The 27,017-nt window shown below is 53.6% G+C and overlaps 1 protein-coding gene across 6 annotated transcripts in view; it reads left to right on the top strand.

The window, feature by feature from the left end:
* The first annotated feature begins 2,452 nt into the window (after positions 1–2,452).
* The window catches only part of LTBP4 (latent transforming growth factor beta binding protein 4), a 39,922-nt gene continuing 15,357 nt past the window's right edge, over positions 2,453–27,017 (top strand). For 2 of the 6 annotated variants that reach the window (XM_061597708.1, XM_061597710.1), the window contains exons 1-10: positions 2,455–2,706; positions 4,576–4,646; positions 6,544–6,718; positions 8,249–8,406; positions 17,500–17,727; positions 18,782–19,008; positions 20,111–20,216; positions 20,536–20,610; positions 20,870–20,992; positions 26,804–26,968. In XM_061597708.1, coding sequence (XP_061453692.1) covers positions 2,528–2,706; positions 4,576–4,646; positions 6,544–6,718; positions 8,249–8,406; positions 17,500–17,727; positions 18,782–19,008; positions 20,111–20,216; positions 20,536–20,610; positions 20,870–20,992; positions 26,804–26,968 — 1,507 coding nt within the window. In that variant the 5' untranslated portion in view covers positions 2,455–2,527. Of the gene's footprint in view, positions 2,707–4,575; positions 4,647–6,543; positions 6,719–8,248; positions 8,407–9,983; positions 10,591–17,499; positions 17,728–18,781; positions 19,009–20,110; positions 20,217–20,535; positions 20,611–20,869; positions 20,993–26,803; positions 26,969–27,017 lie in introns of those variants that run through there. The other 4 variants (XM_061597713.1, XM_061597709.1, XM_061597712.1 and 1 more) reach the window with 4 other exon arrangements.

The raw sequence follows: 27,017 nt of genomic DNA on the forward strand, positions 1-27,017 counted from the left end.
CCCTCCCTGTGCAACATGGTCTCCTCAGAACTACAAGTCCCAGTGTCTGCAGACATTTCCCATTCAGAGGTGGGAGCAGCCAACATGGTCTGGAATCAGGAGAGAGGGACAAGCACCCTAATCACCCAGGACATGCAGCTTCCTGGCATGGTGGTGAGCCACTGCTGCTGAAATGGCAGGATTACATGTCCACGGGCAAATGAGTGAGGCCTGCAGACTGCCTCAAATGCACTGGTTCCCAGAGACAGGCAGCAGCAACCCAAGGGGCATTTGACACTATACATGTGCAATATATAAACCTTTTAGTTGCACATCTTGCTATAAATTCCATTCACGTATCAAGGAATGTCAACTGGGGTTCAACAAAGGGAACCTACAGGTTGCTGTTGAGACTTTTCTACCGTCTGGCTCAGGTGGTGCATGCACAAAAACTACAAGCAGTGAAGTGATGGGAATACAGAGACTGTGTTTGTGGCAATGAAGGATGAGGAGAAGTGACTGGACGGATCCTGGGAATCAAGTGTGATTGTTTCAAAAGATGGTCAAGTGGTCTCACCATGGTCAGCACTGCTGGACTGAGACGGGTTACAAGCAGCCAGAAAGAACAGCCCTGCACTGCCTGCCTCACGATCTTCCAGAGACTCAGGACTGCAGCCTAAAGACAAACCAGTCTGTCCATCTCTCCAAACTTGGTTCTTTCTGCTGATGGGCCTCACAATGAAAGGGCCTCCAAGGATTGGCACCGGGACTGGGGCTGCCATAAATGGTCCGGAGCAGGCGTGGGCAGGGAGGTGGCAATGTCTATAGGCAGCACCAAGTGTTTAAGAACAGCAAAATCCCAGCTGCTCTAAAGAGCCCCCAGCTGTGCAAATGGGGGACAAAATGGCAGTTTAATGTAAGCAAGTGTAAAGTGCACAGACCAGAAAGCAGAGAATAAGGACCACCAGAGGGACAAGGAAAGTGGGGTCCCCCAAGGATCGGTATTGGGGTCTCCTGTGCTTTTTAACGTGTTCACCAAGAACCTAGAGTTAGGGGTGAGCAGTGAGGGGGCCAAGTTTGCGGATGATACTACATAGTTCAGGGTTGTTAAACAAAAAGGGATTGCAGAGAGCTCCAAAAGGACCTCTCCAAACCAAGTGAATAGGCAGTAAAATGGCAAACGCTATTCAATGTAAATAAATACAAAGTGATGCATGTTGGAACAGCAACAACAGAAAAATTCACATATATGCTCAAGGGGTCAGAGCTGGCAGTGACTGACTGGGGGTGAGACCTTGAGGTCCTTCGGATAGCTCAGTGAAGATGTCAACCTAGCGTGTGTTGGCTGTGGAAAAAGGCAAATTCCATGCTAGAGATCATTAGGAAAGGTACTGAAAACAAAACTGCCGACAGCATAATGCCATTATAAGGAGCTATGGTGCGGCCACAATTCGAATGTTCTGTATAGATCTGGTCACCTCACCTCAGAAAGGTTATTGTAGATTTAGAAAAGGTTCAGCAAAGGGCATCCTGAATGATCAAAGGGATGGAGCGACTCCCCTGTGAGGAAAGGTTGCAGCTTTTGGAGCCTTTTAGTTTAGACAAAAGGTGAGTCAGAGGAGACATGGTAGAAGTGTATAAAAGTGGATAGCCACAAGTTTTCCTCCCTCTCTCACGATAGGAGAACTTGTGGACATCCAGTGAAGCTGAATGCTGGAAGATTCAGGTCAGACAAAAGAAAGGACATCTTCACACAGCAAGCAGTTAAATTATGGAGTTTGCTCCCGCAAGAGCCAGTGATGGCGGCCAACTTGGATGGCGTTAAAAGATGATTAAACAAATTCATGGAAGATAAGGCTGTCAGTGCCCACAAGCAATGATGTCTGTGGGCAGAACTGTGGCGTGCCTCTGAATATCAGTTGCTGGGAACTGTCGGGCGGAGAGTGCAGCTCTCGGCTCAGGTCCTGCTTGAGGGTTTCTCATGGGGGCACCTGGTTGGCCACTATGAGAAAGGAGGCTGGACTAGATGGGCCCTTTTGGCCTGATCCAGCTACAGGGCTCTTCTAACCTTCTGGAGTCCTGCTTGGCTTTTACACTCCAGGTGCACCTCCTTCCTCAGCAACCCTTACCAGAAACCGCCAGGGTGGGCCAGTATCCGTATCCCCCTATGCAGAAGGAGGCAGAGCCAGAGAGAAACCCCGACGCCGTGCAGGGGAGATTTGGCTTCCAGCTCAGGCTTCCTAGCCGAGTTCCTGCGTCTGCCGTCCTGCAAAAGCTGGCGTCGCTGGATCTGGGACCGAGGAAGGCGCGCCCGCGGTCTTGGGGACGAGGGTACTGACACAGATGCGCCCCCGTCCCGAAGGCAGCCCGCCCCGAAGGCACCTGCGCTGCGGCCGGAGCCCCTCCCCGTCCGGCGGCCGGTTGGCTGGCTATTGGCTGCGAGGCCGGAGGGGAAGGCGAGCCGGGCTGGGCGCCCATTGGCGGTCAGTGGTGTAGAGCCCAGCTCCGCTGCCTCTTTTCGGCGCCCCTCGGCTCCGTCGACGGCAGGATGCGGCCACCGGCTCTGGGCGCGCTCTGCCTGCTGCTGCTGCTGCTCCTCCTCCTCCTCCTGCCGGCGCTGGACGCCCGAGGGCCGCGCCGTCCGGCGGCCCCCCCGCCCTCCAGCGGCCCCCCCGCCCAGGAGAGGCGCAGGAAGAGCCAGGCGGGCCGGGCCCCTAAAGCGGCCAGGTAAGGAAGGGACCCGCCCCCACCCGCAGGCTCCTCTTCCTTTCCCGACGAGACTGGGGAGCTGGCCCAGGGGGTGCCCGTGAAGGGATCCGGCTGGGCCCTGCGCGCAGACGGCTGCTCTAGTCCCCTGCCACGCTGAACAACTGGAACCGGCTCTGGGCACGGACGGCGCGGACCGGCGTTGCCTCTGGGACTCGGTTGCCCAGCTCAGCTGCCCCCTGGAGAGGCAGAGACGGGCTGCCCCGTGGCACTGTCCCCTGCAGGAGCCTATCTCGCCGCAGTCCCCGAGCCGGCCAGCCAGCCAGCCTGCGAGTGGTGCCTGGTCTTCTCATCAGAGCCCTGCCGGCGGGGCTCTGGCTCCGGCAGGGGCCAGTAGGGGCTGGAGGCCCCATCTGGAAATGTCAGCGCTGGGCTGGAGCGCCACTTGCACAGCCAGCGGTCCCGTGCTGGCTCTCACAACGATCTTGTGAGGTGGGTCGCTGCTGCTCCCTTATTCCAGATGGGGGATGTGAATCTGGAACCAGGCCGCCTCCTGGGGGCCCAGCTCGACAGGGACCAGATCCCAGCCCTTTCTTGCCAACATCCACAGTGGTGCTGCTTCACTCGCCCCCTTCCCCCGCCCCCTGTTCTGCACTTCCCAACAGAGGGGGGAGGGGCTAGCTTGCTCCAAAGTGTCCCTCCCCCCCACTGCGGCACTGCTCTTTCCACGAGCTCTGCCCTGTCTGGTGACAGTGGGTGGCAGCCCTTGCCTGGGCCTCCGGTGGCACTGACTGGCAGCCCTTGCCTGGGCCTCTGGTGGCACTGACTGGCAGCAGTGCTTTCCCAGAGCAGGAAGGTGTTTCAGGCTGTTGCCAGGTGGAGGTTGCAATTCATCTTGTTGTCCCTGCGAAAGGCCACCTCAGACATGAGGGAAAGGCTGTTTGCACATGCTCAGAGGTATTTTTAATGTTCTGCTCTTCCTGGTCTGTGGCTGAGCCCTATCCCCCACTTGGGTGGTGCAGGTCAGCTGTGGGACCAAGGCTGTTTTGGGGTGGGTGCCCAGAGGGGGGCATTGGAGGGAGTGTATGGATGTTCCCCCTCTGTCCCAAAGGTACTCAGAGCGAGGTGGCCATGTCTGTCTCCCGCTGCCCACCTGTCCGCCCGTTGCCAAACCCAGGCAGAGACACGTGCTGCAACCCTTCTTCAGCGCTGAGAGAAGGCCGTGGAAAGGGGCCCTCTCTACTCCTGTGGGGCTCAGAGCTCTCAACCCCCGCACTCTAGTCTGCAGCCTCTTCTTGGTGGAGACCCAGGGAAAATCTCCTCCTGCAAATCCACTTAGTAACTTGAGTCCCGGTCAGGACAAGAATGTCAGGAATTAGCGGGGAGGGAAGGGGAGTCTGGATGCTGTGGGGATGTGCGGCAGCAGGGGAACTTCATGGTCTTGGGAAGAAAAGGGCTTCTGAACATGTGCAGAGAATGTGGCCAGAGAGGAGTTGTCCCCCATTCTGTCACAGTGCTAAAACCCAGCGGGGTCACCCAAGGAAGCAGAACCTGGGAGGGTTCAGGCCTTCTTTGCATGGCAGTTCACCCACTTTGCCATCGGTCACTCCCTGCATGTCTGGTGATGTGCTTGTCCCGTGGTGACACCGGAAGTACGAGGAAGCAGCCCCCTTGCCTCTCTCTTCTGCCAACACCTCCCATTTATTCCCCCCAGGCTACTCTTCCGTTTTAGGGTGGTGAGCCAGGAGGCTTGGCTAGCTGCCCCCAGGCAGTTGAGGTCTTTGCCCACACTCACACCCACCCGCCCCCTGCCCAACTTCCTCTGCCTGGCAGGGATGGGATCAGCCTCCTGGCTCCGTTCACATCCCCTGAACCCCATTTCTCTTCCAGGCCCAACGTCTGTGGGGAGGTCTGTTGCCCTGGATGGTCCCTTGCACCCAAGACTGGAAATTGCACCAAAGGTATTGGGAGATTAGGAGGGATGGGAAGCCTGCTGTCAGGGGCCATGATCGCCTCACCCAAGAGGCAGGCCTGATCCTGCGTCTGCTTTGCCTTGCCTGCCAAACCTTCCCTTCACCACACCAAATCAGGACCCTCGCTTCTGCCTCTTTGCCACACCAGTGGTTTTGTGTGGGCGTGCCCATGTGGGCGTGTCATGTGTGTGTGTGAGAGAGATGAATGCCACGGTCCAGGGGCTTCTGGGAATCCGTGGAGCTTCCTGTTTCCTTTGATGGTGCATAATTTAGCTTATGGAGTTTGCAGCCACCAGGCATAGTGGTGATTAGACACTGGGGGGGGGGAGCTATTGCTGGCTCGTAGCCATCATGGCCAAGTTGCACCTCCGAGTACAGAAGCAGTCCTATGCCCCTGAATATCAGGTGCTGCGGGGGGGGGGACAATGGGAGGAAGCCGTTACCCTCGTGTCCTGCCTGGCGGTGACCATCGGGGCATCTCTGGCTGGCCGCTCTGGGAGACCGGAGGGACCTGCTTTGGAAACAGACCTGGGCAGTGGTGAGGGGAGGGCACCCTGCAGCTCCCGGTCAGGCCAGCTCAAGGGGGCTGCAGGTCGCAGAGCATCCCTCCGCTCCTCCCTGGAGTGTATCATCCATCTGCCCTACGAACATCAGGCCAAGGGGGCCCCTCTAGTCCAGCGTAGCCTGTTCTCCCAGTGGCCAACCTGATGCCTCCAATGGGAATCACCCCCAAAGCTGGACTGGAGGGCGACAGCAGGGCCTGCCCCACCTGCCTGTGATTCCCAGAGGCCTACCACAGGCTGGCTCTGAAGTGTCTTGCAGCTCCACGGTTGGTCTGCAGGGGGCAGCAGCTGCATGTAGCCAGCCGACTGGGAGGAGGGATTCACTGTTCATAGGATTTTGCCTTGTACCAAGGCAGACCAACGGTCCATATAGGTCAGTTTTGTCTGCACTGACTGGCAGCAATGGCTCTCTAGGGTTTCAGGCAGAGCATATTCGCAGCCCTGCCTGGAGATGCCATTGAGGATTGAACTGGGGCCTTCTGCATGCAAAGCAGGGGCTGTGCCACTGAGCTCTGCCCTCCCCAAAGAAGGTTTTGACCCACTGACTTCTGAGTTATTATTTATTAAATGCATTACTTGCTTTTCGTCATAAAAATGACCCCAAAGCAACATACAATAGAAAGAGTAAAGCTATTTCTGGGCCCGGCACGTTCCTGTTTCCTCGGGCGGGATCTCCCCCTCAGGGCCACCTTAAATTGCCCACAGAGAAGCTGGCAGAAAACGGCCGTGGGCATGACCTTGCCATGTGGGTGCCGCCCGGGGCTCCTGCTGGGAGGAAGGGCAGGATAGCAATCAAATAACAATAAAGAAATTCCGGCTGCTGCATCGCTTGCTCGCTTCCCTGTGGTCCAAAGAAGCAACCCCTCGAGGAGTGCCTCCCCCGGAACATAGGAATTGCCTCATTCTGAGTCAGGGGTCCATCTAGCTCAGCAGAGGTTGCCCACATGGTGCCTTCCAGACATTGCTGGACTAAAGCGCCCATCATTGCCCCAGACTATTGGCTCAGCTGGCCAATGTGCGGATAGGATTTGTAATCCAGCATCACCTGGAGGGCGCCCCGTCGGCTGGCCCTGGTCCACAGTGGCTGGCTGTGGCTCCCTCCAGGGTCTTGGGCACAGAAGGGCTCTTTTCCAGCCTCACTTGGACTGAACCTGGGACCTTCTGCATGCAAAGCGGAGGCTCTGCCACTGAGCTCCGAAGGCCCTTCACCTGGGATCTGTCCTAAGCCATAGGATGGCTAACTGGGGAAAGAGGGTGGGGTGGGGTCAGGACGCCTTAGGGAAGGTGCCAGATGACCTGCTTGGCCTCTCTCCTCTTCCCAGCCATCTGCATTCCTCAGTGCCAAAATGGGGGCCAGTGCAAAGCCCCCCAGCACTGCACCTGCCGCTCAGGCTTCACGGGCCCCTACTGTGAGCACTCCACTCCCGCCTCCACGCTGACCGCACAGCCCCACAGGGTGCCCCTGCAGTCCATGGCAGTCCGCTGGCAACCTCTGACGTGAGTTGGCATGGTGGGCAGCTGGGTTGGTGGAACACTTTCTTCCCTTGTCCTCTTTGCACACATTGCAGAAATCCCAGAGGGGACCCTTCAGCCAGTTCTGGCTACCCTGGGGGTCCCCCAGTGAATGAGCCAGAGAGGTTCTGGGGCTTGCACCAGTGCAGCTGAATAGAGCCAGTGGAGACTGGAGTTCCTCTTGGCCTTTTCTAATTGGAAGTCTTACCCAATGAAAGGAGGGCAAAGTCCATTGAATCCAAATGTGACTCTGATGAGCCAAGAATGCTAAAGAGATTGAAAATTAAAAAAGGAAAACGTGACTCACTCCATCAGAAGCAGGACTTTGGCAGCCAGAGCTGTTATGGGGCCATTAGCTGACAAAGGAGTGAAAAGATTGCTAGAGAAGGGACAGTCAGGCCGCAGGCAGAGGAAATAATTCCTTGCTTTGGACTTCACAGCAGGTGATGATGGGAATTCTCAGCTTTTCTAAGCTGTTATTTTGAGGAGGTTCAACTGAAGAGCTACAGGAATGAGGGGTGATGGCTTTGCAGTTGATTGGTAAATTAAACAAAGAGGAACTCCACGGAGAGTTCTTAAAGAACTAAAAAAAGAATGCTCATTTTCATCGATTGTTTCAATAAAAACATTGGTAACTTTTTACTTTGGAATGGAACTAATATTGGTTAAAAAAAAAGAAATAATCTGGGAGAGGAAGGGATCCAGGAAATTAGTTGTTTTTGTTATATGCCTTCAAGTCGATTTTGACTTATGGTGACCCTATGAATCAGCGACCTCCAAGAGCATCTGTTGTGAACCACCCTTGTCAGATCTTGTAAGTTCAGGTCTGTGGCTTCCTTTATGGAATCAATTCATCTGGCCTTCCTCTTTTTCTGCTCCCTTCTGTTTTTCCCAGCATTATTGTCTTTTCTAATGAATCATGTCTTCTCATGATGTGTCCAAAGTAGGATAACCTCAGTTTCATCATTTTAGCTTCTAGTGATAGTTCTGGTTTAATTTGTTCTAACACCCAATTATTATTAGACCTGTGCCTAATTTCTGCCTCAGCTAAATTGTTGGAAAGCATGCTAGAACTGTAAACATACAGAAGAATAAGCCTTGCTGAGGTAGACTCAGCATGGCTTCTGCAAAGGGAAGTCCTGCCTCACCTTCTCAGCGTCAACAAGCATGCAGATTATGTCATCCACTAGCTATGATATACTTCCACTTCCAAAAAGTGTTCGATATGATCCCAGACCTAGAATAAGAGACAGAATGGTGCCTTGATTGGTCACATTTCAGTATGACTAATAATGTACACAAATGGAGGGGGGGAGGCTCTGCTGATGGACAGGGACAGCCACTTCTACCGGTGGCTCTGGAAAGCTGTTGACCACTCCCTTCCTCAGCAGTGAAGGCGGCTGTTCCTGATGGCTCTTGGGTTGTAGGCCAAAGGGGAGATCTAGTCAGCTTGGGGGCCCATGGAGCGGGGTGATTTGCTGCCTCTGCTGTTGACCCTGGTATACTTCCTCTCAGGTTGACTGAGCTCCAGGTGGTGCTCCGGCGCCGAAAGGCATTGGATCCCTCTGAGAAGATGGCCACAATCCTGGCACAGCATCTGGCCTCCCAACCTGGTGGTGACAGCAGCAACAGCCCTCCCGGACATGCCCCCGCAGCAACACAAATGCCCCATGGTACTGTGGGCAGGGTGAGCGGGTGGGGGAGGCACTGGAGTAGCAGGTTGTTCTGTGTGGAGCTGGGGAAGTGGGGTGGGACGTTGTGGGGTCATTGCTTGGCACAGGGGGTGCTTAGGGGCTTTTTCTTTCAATCGTGGGGCACACCCTCAGCCCCACAGAAGCAGAGCTGCCTTTGGAGAGGAAGAGCAGCTATCCCAGGGGAGCCTTTGACTTTCCAGAGTTGGGCAGCTGGCGGGACTTCAGCCCTGTTGCCCCAGTGGGGTTGGAAGAGAGGGTCTGTTTCCACCTCCCACGCTCCGAATGTTGGGGATGCTCTGTTGTGGAGAGGGACAGCCAGAACCAGCAGGGGGGTATGGGGGGTAGACAATGACTCCTTTCCCTATGGGGTGCAAATCAGGATTGTGCACATGGGGGGGGAGGACCAGACCCTGACGTCCCTGTGGGCTCCTCCCAAGGCAGTTTTAGACCAGTTCCCCTGTCCGGCTCAGTCCCCACCTCTCTGGATCCGGCAATTGTTCTACACCCACCCCTCCAGCTCTGCCTGAGTTTTTCCAGATGATGTCAGGCTGGGCTATGATGGGAGGGTGAGGCCTGAGAGGAAGGGGGGCAGTTCTGCTTTCTCCCCCAGCCCTCAACCCTGTTTCCTCCCCGGGGAGCCTGTCAGGAAGCCCCACCTCCTGTGGCTGCCTTGGAGTGATTTCCTCAGCAGCCACAGGAAGTGTGTGTGTGTGATGCACTTTACACACCCACCCCGCCTCAGTTCTTCTTGCATGGCTATGGAGGGAGACCTCCAGCCCAGTCACCCACTGATCATGTGCCCCCCCCGGCTCCCATTGTTTTCCCTATTCTGTGAAGGAAGTGGTACCATGTGTGGGGAGGGAGCAGCATTGGCAGGAAAAGTTTGAGAATTTGGGGTGGGGGCTGCCTTGGGCGGAAGGAGCAGTCAGTTGTAGCTCCTTCTCTGACCCTGCCCTCCTTTCTCCAGTTGGCCCAGATGTTTGCCCTGTTCCAACCCGTCTGTGTTGGCTGGGGTTTTTTTGGGGGGAGAGGAGGTGAACAGCTGGTGCAACTTGAGGGAGGCTCTGCCTGGCAGGAATCCAAGGCAACGCTACCTTGAGTTGATCCAGCAGCTGGGGGAGGTTGGGAGAGGGCGCTGTGCCGGTCTCCTTCCAGGAGCAAATGTGCATGTGAAGTCTTGCGCTGGAAGGCAGTGGAGCCCACCCCAGGCAGCATTGTCCTTCATGTGTCAGTGAGCAAGCAGGAAGGGAGGAGGGAGAGGAGAAGAGAAGAGACCCTCCTCTTTGGGGAAGGCGGAAGAGGCCTCTTGCACCAGGACTTCTGGGATGGAAGTGGCTGCTGCCGTTGGAGCAGGACCGTCCCCTTGTCTGCCGTGGGGGTGAGCAGGACGTACTGCTGGGCTGGCTGGACAAGTGCGGTGGGAGGGCACGAGTGAGCAAGGGGGGGTGCTCCTCACAGGGGACGGGTCGCCTCGCCTTCTGCTGTGGGGTATAAGCACTGCCAAGTGACACTATAGCCTGACGTCTTGAACGAGCCCTTGCGGAGGGGTGGAAGCGCTTTCAAGGACTTGAGCAGAGGCTGCTTTGTTGCTGGCACCCAGCTTTTGGGGGTGGGGTAGGGGAGGAAGCTGCCCTTCAAAGGACAGCCTCCATCTGGGTGCCAAGGAACCCAGCCGGGCTCCATCTGGGTTGTGGAAAGCAGCAGAAGAGTTAATGTTCCCAGCCGCCGCTGCTGCTGTGGTCCCTCGTAAACATTGTTGTTGGCCCACCGCCCGCCCGCCCCCCACCGCCCGCCCGGCTCGCTGCTTTCAATTAGCTGGTGGGTCCGTCTGTGCGTTTGTGGTGGGTGCACACTCCCTTCCTGCTCTCCGCTGCCTGGGGCTGTGGCACCCTGATCCGCTTGGGGCCATGATCCCCAGTCACCGCCTCCACCACCATCCCCAGTACCGCTGCCTCCTCCTCCTCCCAGCTGTGGCCCTGCTGCTCTGCTGGGGCCACCGGCCTGGGGAAGCGCAGCAGGTCAAGGTTCTATTCACCCCCACAATCTGCCGCATGCACTGCAGTGGGGGGCATTGCACCAACCGCTGTGAGCAGGGCAATGCCACCACCCTCTACAGTGGGGAGAATGCCAGGCCGGCTGAGGGCCCCCCCGGATTTCGTGTCTGTGAGTATTGGGGAGGCGTATGCATGGTTGATCCCAGCTGGCAGAGGCTTGGGGGGGAGCGATGCAGTACCCTGTCCTGGCAGTTGGAAACAGGAGCCCACTACCACCCCTGGACCAGAAAAGTTGGCAGCCTCTTCCTTCCAGCGTGTTGCGATTCAGGGAGCCCACCGGATGCCCCTGTGGGCGTGGGGCCCCAGTCCTTGTTGAACTGGCTCCTGCGGGTCCCTTCTCTCCAGTGTTCCAGCCATGTCTCCTCCCTGCCCCTGTTATGGGTCAGGTGGGACCATCCCCCCACTGCAGTTTGGCCGGGGGGGGTTGTGATGGGCTTCTCCTCCCCCTACTTTGCACTGGCACCATGCAGTGCTTTGCAAGTTTACTGCACAAGACGCCCCTTCCCACCCACCAGCTCCGTCCCTGGAATGGGATTTGTGTTTCCCAGGAACAGCCCACTCCTTGACCAGATGCCTCCCCAGCTGGCCTCTCTTTCCTTCTTGTTGATCCTGATTCCCTCCCTCCCACTGGCTGGCTGCTGTCTTGGAACTGGGACATTCGCTCTCTCCCCCTCCCCCCACTGCCTGGCTTGCCCTCTTTCTGCCCCGGCAGAACCGGGCAAGTGGTTCTAATGCTGGCTTGCCCTTCTAGAGGATGGGAGCCCAGGCTGGGCACGGGCTGGAAATGGGTCTGGGGTCACATCCTCTGAGGTTGGGGATCAGGCAGGCTGTCTACATGCTGAACAGTGGCAGGGGGTGCAAATGCATCGCATGTGGTGGGGGGCTGGGGGAAGATGATGGGGTGCAGCCCACCCCCCAGTTGGTGAGTGTGAAGTGACATCTTGCATGGAATCAAGAGCCGGGGGGTGCTCAGGGTTATCCCCCTGCCCCTCCCCAGGCCGGTGCATGTCAAAGCCATCCCAGAAGCCACTTAGGGTGGGGGTTGCCGGCTTGTTCCACCCACGTGAACCCTGGACCTTCTTCCTCCTTGCCCATGGCCGGCTGTGGCTTCATTGGAAGAGCCTCCCGCAGTGGCTGGAGCTGGGCAGACAGCAGAGAAAGCGGCGGCGGCGGCAACTGGCCCTGTGCCACAGCCAGATGGGAGCAGCTGCCACGGGCGGCCAGCCAGGGTGCCTGAGCAGGGTTGTGGGGCGACTGCATTGGGGCAGGAGAGGGAGCCGCCTTGTGCATCTTTGCCAGCCCCATGGCTACTTTGTGCCTCAGTTTCCCTCGGAAACACTCTGGCCTTTGAGCTTTTGAGACTCAGTGCAGATGGTTTTGAGAAGGGGGGGCGGGTGGCAGTGGCTTCTCTGTCCTCCTCTCCCAGCTGCGCTGTTTGTTCCACTTGATGCTACCCAGGCCTAGCGTGGGAGGGTGTGCAGAGTGGGGAGTGGCCTGGCATGCAGACAGATTGGCTTGCTCTCTGGTGTATTCCGCCTCTGTTGCGCTCTATAGCAGCCACACCTTGTATGGGGGCGGGGGGGAAGTAACTGTCCCCCGCCCATGGCCAGCACCATGTGCTCATTCACATAGTCCACAATCCATGTGGGGGGGGGGAGGAGAGGAGGAAGAGTTCCTGCCCAAGCCTTCCTCTCGCAGTGACTGCTCCTTTAGCCCCCCCCCCGTTTGTTTTGATGAGGGTTGCGCAGGAGGCCTCCCTGGTGGATTGTGGCCTGTCGTGGGTCAGACCTGCCCGTGCCTAAAGTGAAATTCACTGCCTTGTGGGAGAGGGGCTGCTGCAGCTGCTGCCGGCACTCCGTTCCCACGGGGGTGGGGGGCTCCAGATCTCCCCCTGCAACTCCAGCCCATCTGCCAGGAGAGAGACCTCAGGGTTGTAGTGGACAGCACGATGAAAATGTCGACCCAGTGTGCGGCAGCTGTGAAAAAGGCAAATTCCATGCTAGCGATAATTAGGAAAGGTATTGAAAATAAAACAGCCGATATCATAATGCTGTTGTATAAATCTATGGTGCGGCCGCATTTGGAATACTGTGTACAGTTCTGGTCGCCTCATCTCAAAAAGGATATTATAGAGTTGGAAAAGGTTCAGAAGAGGGCAACCAGAATGATCAAGGGGATGGAGCGACTCCCTTACGAGGAAAGGTTGCAGCATTTGGGGCTTTTTAGTTTAGAGAAAAGGCGGGTCAGAGGAGACATGATAGAAGTGTATCAAATTATGCATGGCATTGAGAAAGTGGATAGAGAAAAGTTCTTCTCCCTCTCTCATAATACTAGAACTCGTGGACATTCAAAGAAGCTGAATGTTGGAAGATTCAGGACAGACAAAAGGAAGTACTTCTTTACTCAGCGCATAGTTAAACTATGGAATTTGCTCCCACAAGATGCAGTAATGGCCACCAGCTTGGATGGCTTTAAAAGAAGATTAGACAAATTCATGGAGGACAGGGCTATCAATGGCTACTAGCCGTGATGGCTGTGCTCTGCCACCCTAGTCAGAGGCAGCATGCTTCTGAAAACCAGTTGCCGGAAGCCTCAGGAGGGGAGAGTGTTTTTGCACTTGGGTCCTGCTTGCGGGCTTCCCCCAGGCACCTGGTTGGCCGCTGTGAGAACAGGATGCTGGACTAGATGGGCCACTGGCCTGATCCAGCAGGCTCTTCTTATGTTCTTATGTTCTTATGCCAGGCCTTCCATTCCACCCAGCCAAGGTGTCCATGGCACAGGCCTCCTTCCTCTTCCTCCTCCTTCCCCCAAACTTCCCCGGCAACAACATAATCTAGTTGGATGTTCAGCTGAGGAACATTCCGTGTGTCTAAGAAGGGAACGTTCTGGGGCTGATCCTGTCCTTTGGCCATGAAGCTTCCCAAAGCAGGGAGGAGGTGTTGCCCCCACCCCGCTCGCTGCGCCTGCCTGGCAATTAACACCCAAGGAGCCCAAAAGTCTTTGCTTGCATCTCGGAGACTGGCTGTGCTGCTCAGTGGTGAGGGAAAGGCCTTTCTCTTCCCTTCCTGGCGTCGCCACCGGTCGAGGCTTGCGAAGGAGTTGGCTGTGGGCATGAGGGTGCCCCAGTGAGTAGCAGTCAGTCCATTAGCTCATATTGTTGGCCTGAGTTGCCGGAGCAGCAGCCAGGTCTAAGGGGCAGAGCACGGATCTGTTTGGAAGACTGGTTGTTACCCCCAGGGGAGGGGGAAGTAGTGCTCTCCCTTCTCTGAGGCAGCCTTTGCCAACCTGGTGCCCTCCAGATGGATTGGACTTCAGTTCCCATCATCCCCAGCAACATGCCATCATGCTGGCAGGAGCTGCTGGGAGTGTAGTCCACAGTCCTTGCAGGGCACCAGGTTCATGACAGGCACCATCCTGGGCAGTCTCCCTGTTGGGGTCCAATACTTCCTGCCTATGCGTTGCCCCCCAGGGGTCCCCATCCTGCCATGCAGCCCACCCCCTTCCCCCTCTCCTGCCCTCTGGGGTGGTGAATCGGAGGGTGCTGCCCCTTTGCCCACCTCCCAAGTCAGCAGCTGAGGAAAGGGAGCTGCCCAAGAGGGCTGGCCGGCTCCAAACACCCCCTTGCTAGCGGCACAGCTTCGGTCAAGTCAGAAGGGCAAGCTTTGCGAGGAGTGTGTGTGGTGGTGCTACTGTGGTAGGAAGCCAGCTGGGCCAAGCAGTTGCTTGTTGGGCAGGAGGTGGAGCACCTGAAAGCCAAGAGCATCCATCGTTCCGCATCTCACTCTCTCTCTCTCTCACACACCCCCCCCTGTGTGAATGGTGTGCTAAGTAATCTCCTGGTCAAATGGAAGCAATGCCTCAGTTTCCCCAGCAACAGACAGACCCCCCTGCTCCTATACCCTTTGCAGACCCCCTGCACCCTTTTTGAGACCCACAGACTCAAGAGTGGTAGCCACACTTTTCCGTGAGCATGGCAGGCACTTTTGCGCCTTAGTACACAGCAGGTGTTTCAGACAGTCCCATTGTGCTGGTGGGTGATGTTGCTTCCCTGCATCCTTTGAGTGCTGTTGTTTAAGAGGAGGAGGAGAAGGAGTCGCAGAGTTGGAAGGGGCCTGTAAGGCCATCTAGTCCAACCCCCTGCTCAATGCAGGACTCCAACTTGAAGTGCCAGGGCAGAGCAGGAGTGGGCTTGGAGTCCCCTTTACCCTTTTGCCTTGGCCTTAAGAGTGGAGGCTGGCGCTAGCCTTACTTCTGCACTGTTCACCCTTGCTTCATCATTGTCTGGCTGATTCCTGCTAAGAGCACCCCACGGGGACCTGCAGCACACGCAATGCAACAGCTTCAAAAAAATACGCAGCAATGCAATCGTCATAAAACTATTTGGGACAGAAGTAGCCTGTTTCAGAATCAGCAGCAACATTTCAGAAGTAGAAGGCCTCTCTGGCGGATCTCTAGGGAGGGGGAGGGGGAGGGGGAGAGCCAGCCCTACCATTAGGCCAGAGATGGGAAGAGCTGTGGCTTTCCAGGTATTGCAGGACTGCCATCACCCATCATCCCTGACTATTGGCTCTGGTGGCTGGGGTTGAGGGGAGGTGGGAGTCCAGCACTGTCTGGAAGGCCACAGATGTCCTCAGCCCTCCCTGAGGCAAAGGAGGAAACAGTGGCAAGCTGGTCTCATTGATCCTGGAAGGGACAGTCTTGCCTTGCAGGGAGCGGTCTGGATAAGGTGTCCCTTTGATCCTCACCAAGGACAGCGCTTAAAAGTTGCTTCCTACGTAATGGGTTTTCCTCCAGTGACCGTGCCTCCAGAGAGGACAAAGGTCATCGTCTGGAATTCTGCCACTGAAGAATTCTGCAGGGCTCAAAAGGGTACATAGTTCTGAATGAAAAAGAGGGAGAGAGTGGGGGAGACACCCCCATTCCATCTGGACTATTTTGTCTCTGCTATTTTAACCCCAGAGAGCAGAGCACATTGTTCAGTTCGAGTTACCTCCTCAGTTTGCTCTGTTGCTACCTGGCTGGTCCTCCAGCTATGCCTACATGGAAGGCTGCCCCCCTTCCGCCGTGCTGACTTAACCCTCTGCCCACTTTGGCTGTCCTCTGCCCGCAGCCCAGCTGACTGACACATCTCGTTGCCCTCTGCCAGCCCTGCAGAATCTCTGCTTTCCCTCCCAGACAGCCAGGGACAGCCAAGAACAACCACGACTGTCTGGCCAGCCTTGATTGTGCCTGGGAATGTGTGGCCAGTGGGCCCCCCTCCAAGAGATTTGGCTCCATCCCAGCCCCACAGGCCTAGCAGGGGAAGGCCAGGGGTGTGTGTGTGTGTGTGTGTGTGTGTGATAGGTGGCCTCAGCACTGGGTGCAGAATGGGCAGGATTGGCCTGGGCAGCTGGCGCAAGACCTCGCGGTGCCTCTGTGTGTGCACATGCATCCCAACCTCCTCCTCCTGCGAGGCTGAATATTCTACCCACTCACCTCTCCACAGATCAGGCTAGTTCACATTTTGCTATGCCTCAAGAAGAGAGCAGATGGACCCCCACCCCACCCCAAAGTGTTTGCAAAAGCAAATGCCTTGACGTGACTCTTGCAAGCGAGCCTCCCCAAGCACTCTCGGAGGCAGCTACCCCCTCTAAGGAAGCTGCGTCCTGAGAGCAAAACCTTCCTCTGACTTGGCTGCCAAGATTCCCGGCAGGGAAAAAACAAAACGCCCCCCCAATGGGCAGTTGAGCAGAAAACAGCTAAGAGAAATGATGCAGAGCATCAGGAAAACAAATTGGGACCAGTTCTGAGTTGAGCGGCTGTGTGAATCTGGTGTTGCAAGAGCAAACAAGAGACCCTCCGATGCCTTCTTGAAAATTCGCACACACAGCATGCCCACAGAGGCATGAAGCTCACTGGGTGACCTTGGCCCAGTCATTGCTTCTCAGCCTCAGAGGGAGGCAATGGGAACCCCCCACTGAATACCGCTTACCATGAAAACTCTACTCATAGGGTCGGCATAAGTCGGGATCAACTTGAAGGCAGTCAATTTCCATTTTCCATTTTCACCATAAGATCCCAGGGCGGGTTCCAGCAATGAAAAAAATTACAATATTAAAAACAGTTTATTTGTTATATTGAGAGCGAGGATGGGAATGGCCGTCCTGCTGGGGCTGATTCCCAACTGTGTGGGTCTGGTGTCTGAGTCATTGCTTATTTACAAAAAATGCATCCCACCTCCTACAAGGTGGCTGTCAAATAAGACATAAGAGATACGTCGCTGCCATGGTGCTTCCTGGGAAATATCCTGGGCTGCTGCGAGGGCTCCTCCTCTTTGCTGGTTCCACAGTGACCCCATGGGGAAGCAACTGGGCAAACACACTTGGACACACAACCAGGTTGCCCAGTCTGTGGCTCCTGGGGTTTTCCCAGCAGCAGGTGGGGGGAGGCCACAATGATGCCAACTGTCCCCTCCTCAGGTGGCCCTTTTGCTCTGGCTCCTCTTCCTCCACTTTCCCCCGTCCCTCCCCCCAATCTCCTGCACCCAGAGGCTTTTCTCCGCTAAGGCGTGAGCATGTATCCTGGGCTAAGACTTGTCAATAGTCGAAGAGGGGGTCAAAAGAGCTAAGAAGGCAGGAAGGGCTTGGGTTTAAGGTCTCTGTCTTGGGAGCATGAAGAGGGAGCAGGGTGTTTTGGGGTGGAGGCTCAGTGTTGGAATCCTCTTGGAAAGCTCCTGGGGTTTAGGCCAAGCTGCCTAAATTATCCCTCCACCGATGGTCTGATCTGAAGGGCTTTGCACTGACCCCAACCCTCTGTCTCCAAGCATGGGGTGGGCATTTCTTGCCTTGCTTATTAAATGCGTATCCCACCCTTCATCCCAAAGGAGTCCAGTGTGGCAAACAGCAAGTGGAAAAACAATGAAAGCATCTTTAAAACAATTCCCGTACAGAAGCAGGCTGGCTTAAAGGTCTCTACTTAAAAGGCTTGTTGGAAGAGGAAGGTGTTCCGTGCCCACTGATCTGCTCTCTCTGCTCCACAGTCCTGTGTCCCCTCATCTGCCAAAATGGGGGTGTCTGTCTCAAGAAGGACAAGTGTCTCTGCCCCCCCAACTGGACTGGCAAGTTCTGCCACCTCCCAGCCCTTCTGCGCTCCCATGGACAGACCCCCACTCGCCGGGGGACTGACTCCCAGCCCGAGAGAGCGGCCCAGCCCGTCGCCAAGTCTGTCTACACTCTCCCAATCGCCAACCACCGCGAAGAGCGTGACGGTAAGACATCGGGGGGGGGAATGAGAGGGACTGGGACTGAGCCTCTTGCAGAAGGTTCCAGGTGGGTCAGTCCCGACATCTCCAGTTAAATGGTCTGTTGCTGGTGAGGGGAAACATGACCCTGGGAAGGGAAGCCACTGCCAGTCAGAGGAGACAGCATTGGGCTGGGTCAACCCATGGTCTGGCTTGGCATTCGGCAGCGAGGAGACCTCTGTGCCCACAGTGTGATGCTGCAGCACATAATGCTGAGACCATTCCAGTTTGTGTTGGCAGAAGAGCCCAACCCACCACTTGGGCAACAAGCGCCCCACTTGCTTGGGGTGCCCTTTGCGGGCGGGGAAGCTGCTCCTTTGGGGCACTGCGGCTGGAAAAGGATATTGGGGGATGAACAAGGTGGTAGGGAGAAATACCTGGGGGAGGGAGCCGGGGGAGAAGTGCCGAGGAAGAGGGACGCGTTGCTCTCTTGCAAATATTCCAGGAGATGCCTACAATGGAGTGGGACATGATGCCCCCACCCATTCACCCTGGAATAAGGCAGACCATTGGGATGCAGGTGGAGCCTCAGAGACGTAGATTAAGTCTTTGGAGGCCTCTCTGGGGCTATTGGCTCAGCTGAGCTTTCATGTACCTTGGAGATGTGGGGGTGGGGGGCACAAACAGCAGCCAGGCTGCCACCTACGTCCCCTGCATGGGAGTGGGGGGGGGGGAGGGGGAGGATGCTGACGGTCCACTATGGGAAACGGAACACGGGCTGAGGCGGATCTTGGCCGAGCCCGTTGAGGTGGCCCTTGTGCTGGAGTTTCCTCTCACTCCTGGCTGTGGGAGCTGATCCACGCTGGGCCACAGAAGGGGGCCATCTCCATCCTTGATGGGGAGGCATCAAGTGGAGGGGTGGGGGGCCACCCCCCTAGTTATGACTGTATGGTCAGTCCTGGGCGGGTGCCCAGAGGAAGGAGCCTGAGGTTAGGACTCCATTTTCTGGGGAAGTGGCGCCTTCATCTCTGTTCAGGGGTGGGGGGGATGTGCTCCTGGCCTGACCTGTCCCCCTCTGCAGGAGTGGTGTCCATGGTGAACGTCCACGTGGAGCACCCGCCCGAGGCCTCCGTCGCCATCCACCAGGTGGAGCGGGTGAGCGAGGAGGTGCTGGGGGACACCAACGCCCTCCCGCTCTCCCGCACAGCCCTCTACAGCATCTTGGCCCAGAGCAGCCCCCGCGACCCCGGCGGTTACAGCGAGAGTGCCGGCTTTGGCTACTGCTTCAGGCAGCTCCGTGGTGGAGAGGTACTGGGGGGGCACAGGGGAGTCCCTTTGGTAGGCACACAGCAAAGTCTCCAGCCTGGCAAAAGCTCCTGGGCCTTGCCAGCCCCCTCCCTTCAGACTCGGCCCTCTGGCGCTAAGGGGGGCTACCCAGAAGCTGCTCTGCCGCCTCCAAAGGAGTCCCCTTCTTCCCTGCGGCTCCCTCAGAGCTGCCACCGGCTCTCCGTCAACACCGCCAGCAGGGAAGTGCTCTTGGACTGACCCTGGGAGCCCCCCCCCTTCCTATTTGGCACTGCAGTCTGACTGACTAAGATGCTTTGGCTGGAGGCCGGGGCTCTTCCTCAGCCAGCGCTCTTAAAGCGGCCCGGACAGAATTACAGAAATTGGTAGAGCTCTATTAAAATTGGCCCAGAGCAAAAGGAGGCCCCAGCCCGGGGTGTGTATCCCTGACCCCCCCCCCAGTGGGGCAGGGCAAGCGGAACAGCAACAGCAGCTGGCGAAGCCCTGGAGGCCTTTTCTGTGGCCAAGCCGGAGAGTCCAGGATGGGTTCCTTCTCAGCCAAATGGCTAGAATTTCCCTGCCGCTATCCTCCTCCCTCTAGCAGCAGCTGGGTACTGGGTTACCCCAGAAGGAGCCTGGGCAGGGGCCCAGAGGGGGGAGGGCAGGAACCTGACTTAGGCTCACGGTCATCTTTCTATGGTGAGTCCAGGGACACCATTTGCATTCTTCCTCTACTGGAGAGGCTTTCTCACGATCTGCCTGCCAGTGCTCAGGAGTGCCCCTTTTGACAAACTTTGGCACTTGTACAAGCAAGGAAAAATGAGGGTTTCCCACACTTGAGTTACTTGTGAGCATGACATGTACGCATGTGGAATGCAGGGGCTTGTGTGCAGGTTTAGGGGGAAGCCCCTCTGCTCTAGGGAATGAAGGAGCTGCCCCAAATCTGTGAACACAGATCTGCTTGTGGGTTGCCTACAGAAATCCCAGGGAAATTATGACAGCGTGCAACTCTATGGCTACTTGCACGGGAGGTGCACTCATGTGAACTCACAGCTGTGCGTGTTCTCCAGAACAGCCACAGGTAGGGGGCTGCTGGCAGTTGGTGATGCCTCCCTCTCCCTTTCAGTGCAGTGCCCCCCTGCCTGGCTTGCGCACCCGTGAGATCTGCTGCCGTGGGGCCGGCCTCGCCTGGGGAGTCCATGACTGCCTGCCCTGCCCCAGTGGTGACGTAGGTAGGGCTGCTGAAGGAGGCCCCCTGGTGGGGGGGCGGGTTGGGGGGGGCTGGGCTTTGCACTCCCTGGGCTGGTCTCTGGGAGGGCTTCGTCCTGTGACCCAAATTCCTCTCCCAGGGCTGCCCCCCCTCGAGTTTTTGCTGCTTCTCCAGTGCTGACAGTTCCTCAAATGAGGGTGTGGGGTGGGGAACTGGGTATCCCTTTCATGTGACATTTTGAGCAGCACAACATTCTGGGTGTCGGAGGAGGGGGGACATCATCCGGTGGAGGGGGGGCTTCCTCACTCAGCTCACTTCCATTGCATGATCTCTCTGCAAAGGGGACACCAGCCCGGTGGGGAGGAACGAAGTGGCCTGTCCCAAAGGGTTCCACCGGCAGAACGGCTCCTGCATTGGTGAGTGGGGGTGGGCTGGTTGAGGACTCCATGGCCCTCGGTTGTGGGGGTGGGGGGTGGAGGAAGCAGACTTTTCCCCACAAGCCCCTTGGGGCCGAAACGGAGCCCTGTAAGGTGCACCCCCAGGCAACAGATTGTGGTGACAAACTCAGCCCTCCAGGAGAGGCTTTTGCTACCCCTCTTCAGGACACGCATCTCAGGATCAGGCCCCCAGCCTTTTCTGACACCCTTTTCTCCCCACCCTCCCCGCCCCATCCAGATGTGGATGAATGTGAAGAGGGCAGCTTCTGCCACAACGGAGACTGTACCAACACACGCGGCAGCTTTGCATGCGTCTGCCATGAGGGCTACATCCTTGACTCTTCCCGCAGCAGCTGCATTTGTAAGTTGGGCATGGTGAGGACTGTTGTGGGGCATCAGGGCCCCATGAGCCTGGGGGGCAGCCCCCCCAAGTCCATCTTTTGTTCTGGGATTGATTCTAAGGAGTGGAACCATGTCTGTTTTAGCAGCCCACTCCACAGCCCACTCCAATTCTCCTTGCACGCTGGAACATCTCTTCGCCCCTCCCCGGCCATGTCAGTCCAGCCTGGCAAGTGCTGCCACCTGCTGGTTGCTTCCAAGTTTGTTGTTATGTGCCTTCCATTACGACCTATGGTGACTCTATGAATCAGTGACCTCCAATAGTATCTGTTCACATCTTGTAAGTTCAGGTCTGTGGGTTCCTTTATGGAATCAATCCATCTCTTGTTTGGCCTTCCTCCTTTTCTACTCCCTTCTGTTTTTCCCAGCATTGTGGTCTTTTCTCTTTTTTTTATCATTAATTTTTATTCAAATTTTCAAAGACAAAAAACAAAACAAAACAAAAATAATTAAACAATAAAATAAAATGTTGACTTCCGATTTGTCGCAGATCAGTTATAAGTCTACAATATATAACAATCCTGTCTCCTAAATTATATTATAAAATCACTTTCCTCCAGTAGTTATCTTAATTAATCATCAGATCTCATAAACATTACTTTATTCTTTCCACAAAAAGTCAAAGAGAGGTTTCAGTTCCTTGAGAGATATATCTTTCAATTTTTCTCCAAATAAACATGTTGATTAATCCATCTCTTTCAAATCTGTTAGGTCCAATAATTTCAATAGCCATTCTTCCATTATCAATATTAATTCCATCTTCCATCTTCAATAATCCTGTTAAGTCCAATAATTTCAGTAGCCATTCTTCCATTATCAGTATCCCATAATAATCTTGTTGTCATAGCCATAGTCCAAATAAACATATAGATTGATCCATCTCATCAAACCTGTTAGATCCAATAATTTCAATAGCCATTCTTCCATTATCAATATTAATTCCATCTTCCATCTTCAATAGTCCTGTTCAGTCCAGTAATTTCAGTATCCATTCTTCCATTATCAGTATCCCATATTAATCTTGCTGTCATAGCCATAGTCATATAATAAGAGTCTGATGGGAATTTCCTTTATCACAAATATTTCCTTGCCATCAATTCTGAATATAAGAACATAAGAACATAAGAAGAGCCTGCTGGATCAGGCCAGTGGCCCATCTAGTCCAGCATCCTGTTCTCACAGTGGCCAACCAGGTGCCTGTTGCTGAAATATTGTTGTAAAGTCACATCTCTGTTCTTCTTTTTTACAAAATGCACTGGCTCATCTCTTAAGAATTTTTCCATTGTCACATATCTGTAGTTAATTCCATAGATTTTTTCTATGTCAAACTCCATCACATCATTCTAGTCCAAAAAATTATCCAAGACATTGATAACTTTATCTCTAATATCTTCATTAATTTCTTCAGAGACAACGTTAAGTTCCAAACAGTAAACTTTGTTTCTAATATCCATAAACTCCAGATCTTTTTCCAATTCCACATTTGTTCCAATCTCCAGGGCTTGTATCTTCCCTTTAATTTTTCTTTTCTCATCTCTAATCTCATCAATCCCCTCTCTCACAAGATCCCCTATTTCTTTAAGCTCCTGCGTCATTTTGCCAAATTCAATTTTCATCTCCTGTCTACCCTGTCTCAGGGTTTGTTTCGTTATCTCAATCTCATCCATTATTTTCTGAAACATAATTTCTTCCATGGTCTCAGCCACTTTCCTGATTGCCATTCTTAAAACCACAAAAACAAAAATTATTTCAGCCACAATTGGGTTAATATTCCAGGCTTGATGACATCACAGTGTAGACAGTACAGCCTGCCTTATCTCTTATATGTTCAGGAATACAAAACAAATTTAGTTCCCAGCTTCAAAACAGTTAGTGGCGTCGTGAACAAGTAGATTCATCAAAATGAAATAGACCAAAAAGAAAATAGTCCCAGACATATAATACTCCAAAATTCATAAATCAAATTTATTTATTTTTTTCCCTCCTCGAAATAGAAATCCCTCTTCCATTTGTATCTTTAGAATGCACTTCCAGGCCAGCTTTTTGCAATAAAAACAAAGATAGGCTTTTTCAATTTCTTTCCTCCTTAATTTCGTGAATAAAAGAGAAGAGTTATAACTCACCCAGAAATTCTTTATAGCTGATTCATTGACAAATCTCTTTTTGCTGCAACGATTTAAACCAAGTGAAAAAAAAAATAGAAAGAAGGATGCTTGCCTGTTAAAGTCCGTTTTTCTTTGAAGAAAAGATAAACGTGTTGCTTAATCAGTTAGAGCTTGTTGGAAGTCCGTCCGGCATTGTTGGCTGAACCTTCTCTCATAAATTAATGAAATCCAGTCCTCCCAACAAAAACAGGCTTTTGTGGTTAATCTCTACGTTTCTCCCTGCCTGGGAGAAAATCTTTACCAGTCAAAAAGAACGTTCTGACTGATTTTAAAACTGAAAAAGCTTCTTCTGAGACGAGAGCTCGTCTCAAAAAGCAGGCACAAGCGAAGTCACCCTTCCCGGAAGTCAGCATTGTGGTCTTTTCTAATGAATCCTGTCTTCTCATGATGTGTCCAAAGTATGATAACCTCAGTTTCATCATTTTAGCTTTTAGTGACAGTTCTGGTTTAATTTGTTCTAACACCCAATTATTTGTCTTTTTCGCAGTCCATGGTATACACAAAGCTCTCCTCCAACGCCACATCTGAAATGAGATTTTTCTCCTATCCGCTTTTTTCACTGTCCAACTTTCACATCCATACATAGAGATCAGGAATATCATGGTCTGAATGATATGATCTCAACCTAAAACAGTAGCCAAAAGGGAAAGATGGTTGAAACAAAACCTCATGTGTTCTCAGAATTGGGTTAAATAAAAAGAGAAAACAAGCCCATGTTGGTTAGGCTTTGAACAATTTACAGAAAGGTGGTAGTGGAAATAAAGGCAAAGACAATCTCTTTATGATAGCAACAGTCATGTCTGTTAACATTCTCTTAAAGGCTGAGAATGCACTCAGGTCAAAAGGAGTTATACTCAAGTGTTAACAAGGAGCTTCACCCTTCAGCTGTTGAGGAGAATAGCCAGGCCTGATGCTCAGTTGCATCAGGTTGCTCGGTTACTTATTTACCAGTTACAACCTGTGTGTGTGTGTATGAGAGAGAGAGAGAGATGCTCTGCATGCCCTTTCATCACAGTTGTGTTCTCTTTACATTGTATATTGTGATTAGATGATGAGAAACCATATCCTGTGTTTTATCATGGTGATGTGGGTGGTTGGTTGTTGAGGGGGGGGAGAGGGAGAGGAAGATAAATTCTTTGTGCCTGGAGGCCCCCCCCCATTCCTCCTGCTCTGTTGATCAGTGGGAGGGTACATTGTGGAACATGAAGACTAGGCAGTGGCCAGAAGGAAGCCAGGGTGCATAGATTGCATATTTCTGAACATGAGATAGGGGGGAAAGGCATGTTTCTGAGAGACTATGCATACTGACCAGAGAATGTTCATATTGCCCAGGGAGTGGACAAATGCCTTCAAGGTATGTACACTCCGCAAGGCCTGTTGGTGATTATGCATAGGCCAGAGAATGTACAAAATTTGGTTATATGTGTTGGAGTATTAGTAAAATATAAGTTTTTCTAAGTCTCCTTGGCAAAAACACACACTATTCAACTCATGCAGCGCAGATTAGCATCTGGTGCCCATAACCTATTGGACTATTGGTAAAATTAAATTAGAGTTTAGCTGAGCATAGCTTGCTGAGTGTTTCTGTGCATATGGAGCATATGTGGTTTACCTGAGAGAAAGCAAGCCTTTTCCTTGCTTTGAATCCCTGAGATTTCAGACTTGTTTCAAAATAATCTCTTCTCAATCGTCCCAGAGTGCAGGACACGGAATAATGGGCTCAAGTTGCAGGAAGCCAGATTTCGACTGGACATCAGGAAAAACTTCCTAACTGTTGGAGCCATACGACAACAGAACCAATTACCTAGAGAGGTAGTGGGCTCTCTGACACCGGAGGCCTTCAAGAGGCAGATGGACAGCCATCTGTCGGGAATATTTTGATTTGGATTCCTGCATTGCGCAGGGGGTTGGACTCGATGGCCTTATAGGCCCCTTCCAACTCTACTATTCTATGATTCTATAAGAATTAATAGAAATACATTCTGGATAGGAAAGGCTCTAGTTCCAGCTAACTAACTAGGTTGGCTGTGCAATGGCCAGGCTTAGTCCTTGCCCTTATGCTTCAAGGCAGAAGAACAAAGACAAAAATGTCTTCTCTCTCTCAGCTGCTCAGAGAAGAAAGGAGGAAGGAGAGGCTGGAAGTGAGGTCAACTCCCTGAAAATATCCGTTTACAATGGAAGGAAGACCAGTGGAAGAACATAGGAAAGGACAGGCAGTCTAGCCAGATGGAGGACTCTCTCTCCGTCTCCCCTTAGGAATACAAAGAGAAGCAAATAGGAGCTGCTCTTGCCACACTTCCAACAATATGCACATTCTCCAAATCCTCTTGGGGATTACACAAAACAGCCAGAGAATGTGCAGAATTCAGTTGATATATGCACATTCCCTAAGTCCTCTTGGAGTTTATGTGCATTGACCAGAAAATGTGTACAATTCTCTCCTCATGGAAGGTTAATGTGCACATTCTCCATGAGGCCTGGTGAATGTGCACAATGGCCGGTTGTTATGCACATTAACCGCTCAACTTACATTCCCCTTAAGAACTATATTTGATATTAGCCTGAGCCAGTGTAGTGTAAGGATAGTGTGTGCAGCTAGGATTAAGGAGACCTGGGTTCAAAGCTCCGCTTAAGTCACTGTGACCTTGCAAAAGTTGCTCTCTCTCATCCTAACCTTCCTCACAGGGCTGTTGAGAGGATTAAAAGGAAGGGGTAACTAAATATATGATGCCTGGAGCTCTTTGGAGGATGACTGAGATTAAAGTACAAATGAGAAGCAGGGAGATGGAGACTGGCTGTGGGTTCAAGGCCACTTTGCTGTGTGGCCTCTTGGGGAGGTGCAGTTTCTCACCTGTGGATCCACCACTTGGTATGGCAGGAGAGCGATAGCGGTGGGGGGGGCACTAAAGTGGGGTGGTGGTTGCTGTTTGTTGCCTTGTACAAGAAAGTCTCAAGATAACTTACAAACAACAATAAAATGCATTGAATAGTACATTTAAAAAAAACCCACAGTAAACAGCTAAAACACCACAAGGGATCATACAACAATTCTCAACACAAAAATCAAGCACACTTCCCCCATCCCATACACTCTAAGCATGATCTCCATTAAAATAAATCCGTGAAGAGCCCCCGGGAAAGGAGCAGCAGCCATGCGTTGGGAAGATGTTGATGTTGACACCAGGCACATTACTGGGCAGCGGGAGGGGGACGTTCCACAGACTGGGAGGGGGCATCACTGCGAAGAGCCCCTTAGGGGACACTGGGGGGGGCAGGGAGATGACTGCACCGGCCACACAGGGGCTCCCATGGGAGGAGGGATTCCTTTAAGTATTAGGGGTTTTCAGCTGTGTCAGGATTTAGAGGGGAGAACCAGCCCTTCGAAGTGGCCCTGGAAACCTCTTGGAAGTGAGTGCAGGCCAGGCTGACCCCTTTGCGGCTGAGCAGACCCTCTTCAGTTCATTTGTGCCTCTTGGAAAAGAGAGCTGCGTGATCGGTTGGGGCTGGGGTGGTGAGGAGGAGGAAGCGGGCAGTCGCCTTGGTTGGCAGTGGGCAAAAGCAGGCAGACACTCCTTTTTCATGCTCCCCTCTGTCTGCCTTTCCCGCAGCTCACCATGTGATTTCGGAGGCCAAAGGACCCTGCTTCCGGGTGCTGCGAGATGGCGGGTGCTCCCTGCCTATCCTCCGCAACATCACCAAGCAGATCTGCTGCTGCAGCCGGGTAGGCAAGGCCTGGAGCCAAGGCTGCGAACGCTGCCCCCCTTTTGGCTCAGGTAAGGACTGGGGAGGGGAGGGGGCCTCTGAGTTTAGCAGAGATCAAAG

Source organism: Rhineura floridana, chromosome 15 (assembly GCF_030035675.1).
Source record: "Rhineura floridana isolate rRhiFlo1 chromosome 15, rRhiFlo1.hap2, whole genome shotgun sequence".
Classification (NCBI taxonomy): domain Eukaryota; kingdom Metazoa; phylum Chordata; class Lepidosauria; order Squamata; family Rhineuridae; genus Rhineura; species Rhineura floridana.